This window comes from Rhagoletis zephyria, unplaced genomic scaffold (genome assembly GCF_001687245.7).
Source record: "Rhagoletis zephyria isolate East Lansing unplaced genomic scaffold, Rhagoletis_zephyria_1.1 Rzeph_scaffold_00696, whole genome shotgun sequence".
Classification (NCBI taxonomy): Eukaryota; Metazoa; Arthropoda; class Insecta; order Diptera; family Tephritidae; genus Rhagoletis; species Rhagoletis zephyria.
In genome coordinates, this window is record NW_016157780.1 from 1 (window position 1) to 7,828 (window position 7,828).

Genomic DNA, 7,828 nt, shown 5'->3' on the forward strand with positions numbered 1-7,828 from the left:
GATAGAGATAGAGATAGAGATAGAGATAGAGATAGAGATAGAGATAGAGATAGAGATAGAGATAGAGATAGAGATAGAGATAGAGATAGAGATAGAGATAGAGATAGAGATAGAGAAATAAGAAAAGGTAGGCATTGAGATGGAATGGGGAGAAAAAATTTAACCATACTAAAAATATTAACTACAAAAATTTAGCTTACGGTCATAATGCGCTCCAACACTTCATCGTTCATCAGCGTCGGTACTGAAAGTTTCTCCGGTGTAAAAGTTTGTAATCCCAGCAGGCTCAGTATAATGTTCATGTCTTCGTAGATATGATTCAAGGATGCATTTGTACCTATTATATTACTCATAATTTCTTGCTTGTATTGTTGTACTTGATCAAATATTTTATTGAACTCCTCGCGCAAAGGGCCATCTAAGAGAACCTGTAATAAAAGGAGAGGTGTTAAAAAACTAGAAATTTGTATCCGGCCACATTTTACTTTACCTTAAATTTAATATCCTCGTTGTACATTTGATTTGCCGTGACCAAATGTATGTCTTGCATTTGAAAGTCCTCGGCCATTATATGCTCATACACACTTCCCACAAATTGATATAGCTTACGCTTTTTCTTCGCTGCATTACTATCATCAACATCACTAGCTTCTTCATCATCCACGCCATCTTTTTGCGGCGCATTTTCTTCGGTCACATCATCCTCTTCAATCGCTCCGAAATCTTGAAAGCGATACAAATCAAAAAGCGCAGCCAATTCATTCACTGCCTTGCTTAGCGAATAATTCTCAAACGCATTGTCGGAAAATATGGCACGCAGCTTAATGCCTATCTTAGCCGTATTAGCTGTTATCAAATTCAGTATCCAATCGCGTATGCGACTCTTATCCGCAATACTCTCCATCAGCGACTGACGCTCGATGTCGCATACTTTACGCGCCTCTGCATTCAATTGATTCAACCAACTGTAGTTTAGACAAAATTTACGATATATTCCTTGTGTTTTGCCCGTCACTGCAATGTCGTAATCGATGAGCGCACGCACTTCGTTCTCCAACTCAGCTAGGCGCGCGTCAATAGCAGCGCGCAGTTCAAGACTCTGTCCCGAAATCGATTTCTTCGCAATCGACGCAAAGTTAGGTGTAGCCTGCATTTCCACTAATTCCAACTGAATTGGTTCGTCAAGTATATCGACGTTTTCTCGTAGATTATCGCTTAGCGAGAGCAGGCGGGAAACCTTTAAACAACCCGATTCAAGTAGAACTACCAAATATCTGTTAAAGACAAGTGAAGAGATTTCGTTAAAACTAAATCTTTTACTATTCGAAAAATAATATTAGCATATCAGCTAATACTTTATAAGTGCAGAGAGAATTTCCAAACCAGCGGAAAACCGCTTTTTGGAGCACTACAAAAATTTGGCTCATCTAATCTCGCAGATTCGTAAATGATGTCCCGAATAGGATCCTATTCTTCCGCCATTCACTAAACCAGGAGAGCCAATCCACCTAGTTTTATCATTTGGACATGACATAAACTTTTACGAAACCTAATTGGTGATTAGAATTATTTAGGGATTTCAATACTTGAATAAATCTGGCCTTGAGAGAATTCGACAATCTTGGATAAGTATGACTGCATTCGAAGGTTGGAAGCTTTCAGAGATATTGACAGACTTCGTATGAATATTGTCTGGAAATCTAGGTAGCCGTCTAAAGTTTGTTTTATGTATGCTTGAACCACTTCACTGAGTTTACAGATGGAGAGGATCATAACGGGCTCTGCCTCCAATAAGCAGCAGCAGTCCATATACTAGGCCAACTTGGCCCATCTGGAATCGAAAAAGGTCTCAAAGCGTATATTCTTTATAGAGGTAGGATGTATGTATCTCACACAATTAGTGCTTTAACAGGCCACTAAGGCAGTGGGTAAACACGCATAACGGCTCGGAATGTCTTACTTTAGATGCTGCGAAAGTGGCAAAAAGGATCAGGAGGAGGAAACAGTTCTCCGCATTCTCTGTAACTGTTCGGCATTATCGAGGAGCAGATTGCGCTTTCTGGGGTGTCCTTTCTTTAGTGACCTTGACAAATTAGGACGAGCTTCGTCAAGGATTCAAAGTGGTTCCGCAAGGGGGAGTAAAGACTTTTAGTTGTGGTATCACAATGGGCCTTAACTCGTGGGCTACGTGTGTCCCAGCGTAGCAGTGACAGCCACACCTACCTACATACCTACCTAAATTAATAACATAAATTAAATACATTTTGCGTTATGGGCATCAAACTAGAGAGGCTTACAGCCAGAAATATTTTCCAGGAGGGTTGCCACCTGTTAAATTTTTTTTTTAACGAAATTAAATATTACAATATTGGTATCAAACTACATAGGTTTAAGAGTGTTTTCAGCCCAAAATATTTTAGAGGAGGGCTGCCACCTGTTTGAAAAATATTATTTAACCAAATTCATAAGCTAAATTAAATATTATAATAAGGGTATCAAACTACAAAGATTTAAGAAATTGTACAGTCGAGATTATTTTTGAGGAGGGTTGCCACCTACTTTTAAATATAAATTTACAAGATATATTAAACGAAACAATACGGGTGTCAAACAAGAGATATTTGAGAAATATTTTAATTAGAATTAGAAGTAGATATTTCAACTATCAAAATAGTAAATACTAAATATATTGAAATTAAATGAAATATTACAAGATTGGTACTAAATGCAAAATGTTTAAGAAAGCTTTACTAAGCAATCTTTTGGAAAAGTTGCCACCTTTTTAGAAGCCGGACATAAAAAAATTTAATGAAGAAATAATTCAACACCTTAACTCACTTGCTATTGTAGATCTCCTGCACATGTCGTATCAATCGTTGCGCATAACTCGCATACAATTTCCGGCATACTGTAAATGATTTCGCTGAACGCTTATGCAAGCGAAAGTGTATCATCAGCGTACTGATGCCGTAGGAAATGACATTACGTGAACCTGTCACACCCGAAATATGGTCCATATGTGTTGTGCGCAAAGTGCGCATTAAGAAAATTTGCTCGCCATTCTTTATAGCATATAAATCCAAATCTAAACTATCCATTGGCAATCCGATAAATTCCACATTGTCTCTGTTGGCAACTTGCATTAGTGTAATGGCACGATATTTCTTCGGCAACTTAAATATTTTGCGCATTACAAGGCGTTCAGCCTGACTGCACGTAGAGACCCACATTTCATCCGCATACGGAATAATAGCTTTGTTGCCATCCTCGTCAGTTAAAAACGATATGGCAAAATCAGTTTCGATCAAATAGAAATTGAGCAACCGTACATCTGGACGACTCAATAGGGGGGTGAGTAGTATAAAACGTTCACCCTTGAAATCCACCAATAGTTCCTTGTAGGCGTTATGTGCATTCTTAATCAGCCCCGATTGATTCATCAAACTTATCCGGTTATACGCTCTTCTCCACCTCCATATGTGCATAATAGTGGGTGCGCGTATCTTCTCGAAACATAGAAAGTACAACTTGCCATCTGCGGTGCCTACAGCGGCATACGGCATAGAGTTGTGCGCGCCAATACAGCAGCCCTGCGGTACATGCAACTCTGCGTATTTAGTGTTGCGTGCTGGCTCGACGACGAACACCATGCCGTCACGTGTCAGTATAAGCAAATTCTCCTCCTTCAAACCCTGCAAGTGGGAAAACTCTTCCACGGTATAATTCGATACCGAGAATTCGTTTAGTTTGCCAACATATTGATCAACTTGCAATTGATACAATGTGCCTACATCATTGGCAACAAAGGCTTCTCCGGCGAAATTCGACGCCATCTTCTTAACGGACACACTCATTTCCTGCATCACCCACTCAACGGTCCACAGATGCGCTTGCGTGTTATGAACGTGACGGATTCCCGATTGACCACCATGAGCCATGCTTGTGCGGATATAAGTTGTACGCTTGCGGTTGGCCTTCTGCGTGAAAGAAGTGCCCCACTGGCGTAGCAAGTAGAATTGCGCAACTTCTACCTGCAGGTGAACGAATAAAAAAAAAAAATAATTATGATTCGATTTCTCTCGCGCTGGTATTGGTGGTTGTCTAGAGCGCGAGTACTTACACTGAATACCACACCGTAATCGTTGACCACATACATTACATCGTCCAGGAAACACATGGCGAATTGTGTGCTCAGCGAGTGGCCCTTTTGTAATTGCACGCGCGATATTTCATGCAATTTTGTCGCCTCTGCAGTGTAATGTATCTCCCAGAAGACGATTTCTTTCACAAACTTTGAGTATTGCATAATCATGGGCCAAGTGCGGCTGGAGCATTGCAAGGAGTAAGGTGAGCATTTCATGCCTGTTTGTACTTCAACTAAGAGATTGCCTGTACGGCAGTTCCATATGCGAAATGAGTAATCAGGAAAACCGCTTAGAGCGATGAGTAAATCATGATTGGAGAATAGCAAGTCCACATAGCTGACGACATTATTACCTGCCAGGAGGAAAAATAAAACTTAACTTAAAGGAAAGGAAGAATTATTAGAATAGACAAATGAGAAGGTAAACCTTTTTCGGTAGAAACGAAAACGACATTAGAACGCGGCGGATTTATAATTCTAAAAATGAGTCCGAAGTTAGTTAGTTTTCTTTCAATTTTTGTATTGAAAATCGACAATTGAATACCACATGTGAGCCAAGATTGGCCGAGCTTATCCTTGGGTATTGGTGTGCATATTCATGTTACCACACACAAATGAAGGAAGGCGGAGATTTCCGACTCTGAAAGTCAAAGATTTTCGTGGGATTTTTGTTATTACATGCAGATGCACTTGGCAATGCGATCTATTGCTTAGCAGAATATCTAATATTCGTTTCTGTCTCCACATGTCTTCCCAATTTGAAAAGGCATGATAGAAATTAATTCCGAAGTGCATCATGCTTCTTCCCAGTCGGGAACATCTAAAAGTAAAGTCTATTAGAAGGGGGTCCCGGGTAAGGTTTAGGAAATCTCTACTCTTTGCCATCGCAATAAGCTTTTTCGGTCCACGGGTATATTTTCACAAGGATGTAAAATTCGAAAATCCTTCCTAAACATATCAAAGGTCTCCTCGAACGTCAAGTGAGCTTTTTAAGCAAGCATGAGGCTTAAAATATGATCTTCTAATGCTAGTATGATTGTTACTAATTCTCCAGTAACGTACTGATCAAAAGCATTATTTATATCACCCGCCCGCAAAAATACTGGCATATCACTCGGCAATAGGATCAATTTAAGATTGATCGACCCTGACTTTACATTCACCCTCAATGTTAACATATGCAGCAAAATCCACCGCCACCATTTTCATCACGTTGACCAAGGGCATTAGCCTTGAACTCGACGTAGAAATCGAGGGTGTAAAATTACCTACAGATAACCAACCTAAGATCCTCACAGTGACATTAAATAGCCTTTTTTTCTGGGCAGACCACAGCGACCAACAACAAGGCCAGTCAGACACCGGAAGCACTATGTACTATGCCCAACGACGTCAAAGAGATTTGGGTACTAAACTAAACTGAAAGGTTAATAATAAGAAAGGTAAAACGAGATCTTGTATTTAATCCGTTTTACTCTGATATAATGACCTTGAGTGAGGAAATCAGTACACCAAACTGTAGATGGAAAGCTAAGACAATATTACTGTTAGAATTGGAAGGGAGATTATTGAACTAAAAGCCCTCTAAAATGATAAGTTTCAGTTTCTTCCTCTAAATCCTGTATCTTTGCCTTAAGTACATTGGGCAATACGGCCCGAGTGCTTGGAATAAATTCCGGGAGCCCACAATTCCAATCCACTCCATTTCCATCTAAAATTTGTGTGTCTTTACAAAGTAGTTATTTATTTATTTAAAAAACTTTATAAAAACAAAATTTCTTATGTTGGGAATTTCTTCAAAATCCTAAAATATTAAAAGTAATTTATATATAAATAATAAAAGTAATTTTTTGATATAGTAGTTATTGTTAAATTCTTTTAAGCCTTATTGGGTAATCTCTCAACCTTTGAACATATTTATTTTGAGAAAAAATTTTGGGTGTAAAATTTTTTTTAGGCATCCGCTAAAAACCGCTTAATCGCGTTTTTTGCTATAACTTTCTTACTTGACATGCGATTTTTTAAATCTTTATGTCACCGAAAACGCCTCGCTCAGGACTATAATTAGCCTTTAATCAATTTCGGTTTTAAAACCCGTTTTGATTTAAACCTTTACTAAATAAAAATAAAAATCTAAGGATAGTATTTCCAAAACTTTTTAATGGCAAATTATAGCGGAACCTTTTCGCTGATATAAAAATTTTGGTAATTGGATATCAAATAAGAAAGTTATAACAAAAAACGTGATTAAGCACAATGGATTAGCTAAAGCTTCCACAAAACATTTTGAGAATTGTAGCAATTATCACTGATCTATGCTCCATAAACTGGACCTTCCATAAAATGGAACCGTCGAAACTTTCGCCGGGACCAGACTTCTTTTTCGCTGGGCCAGCCTTTCTGAAGCCACTCATCTAAGGCAACGTAGGTACCTTAAATAATCACAGCCCTGGAAATAGCTATTTCAAAAGCTTAAAACACTTTAATTCATTTCTGGTAATTGTACCACTCGGTCAGACCGACTCACTCGAGGCACCGTCTTCTACATTAATGCATAATTATAGTTGATTTCCACCAAGCCTTAACTGCAGTTTATGCCTATTGGAAAAAGGAGATTACAACTCGAAGGGGGGAAATTCCATCTATTAATTTGAAACAAACGAAAGAAAAAAAGCAAAACTTAAAGGAAAAACCTTGCCGACCACCCCATTTTAAAATTATTGCAACTTCTCTAAGCTCTTAACTGCAGTTAAGCCTTTGGTGGAAATCTAAAATCTTTACATTATTTTATGTACGCTTTCCAATACTTACTCTGCAATACAAACAGCTTATGCATATCCGGATAGCGAACGATGTGTATATTTGGCCGTATAACAGTCTCTGAGTAGGCAAACATTGGCAGCGAAAAGTGTCCGGCAAGATTTCGTGCACCCAATCCAACAATCGGATTATCGACGTTATAATAAAGTTTATGTTGAGTTTTCAAATCCGTAAAATGTATAGTATGATCATGCAACATAGCCAACGCTTCCATGCCAATGCTTACCAGCGTATTCGGGCGAGCATAAGTGGCCCACAAGCTGGGGGAAAAGCGGAAGGGAAATAAGTAGAACAGACATACCGATCTGCAAGAAAATCAGCAAAATCCAATGCATTTCAAATTACCAAGACTGCCATGCGGGTATGTTGGCCATTTCGATTGTATGTATGTATTTAATTGGTTGAAGAGTTCAAACTATTTTAATTATGCTTTATTTAAACCAAAATCGTTTATTAATAAACTTAAGTTAAAATGAATTTTCAGTTTAAAGAATAAATATTAAACCGCTTCCGTTGAGTTGCTGAATAATAATGAAGTTTCTTACTTCAATTAGCTTATTAATTTCAAACAATTTGTTGTTGCCATGACAAAGAGTGGATGTGATTGGGCAACGCCAGGTGAGTCCGAAGTTTTAGGGTTGCCATGTAGACTGTTTTATAACCAGCCATGTTCTGAGGCTTTTCGGTGTAAAAGGAAACATTTGAATCTCATTTAGAACTTCTCCGAATTTTCTTCCAACAGAGTCCGCGTCGTCGTCGTGTCACAATCTAAAAAGGTACAGTGCACACTCGTCTTCATTGTTGTCCTCGCGCTGTAGGAATATTCTGTAACCAATTAGAAACAATTCTCGTAACGCTATCGCA

The 7,828-nt window shown here is 38.5% G+C and overlaps 1 protein-coding gene across 1 annotated transcript; it reads right to left on the reverse strand.

Moving 5' to 3' along the window:
• Positions 1–200: 200 nt before the first annotated feature.
• LOC108361092 (uncharacterized) lies at positions 201–7,365 on the reverse strand (the record flags this gene model as incomplete). Its single annotated transcript, XM_017613627.1, is given in 9 exon segments — positions 201–428; positions 491–1,274; positions 2,839–3,886; positions 3,889–3,933; positions 3,936–3,974; positions 3,977–4,031; positions 4,121–4,497; positions 6,956–7,224; positions 7,310–7,365. Coding segments are annotated over 9 exon segments (2,874 nt in total), but the record flags the coding sequence as incomplete, so codon positions are not given.
• Positions 7,366–7,828: the final 463 nt, after the last annotated feature.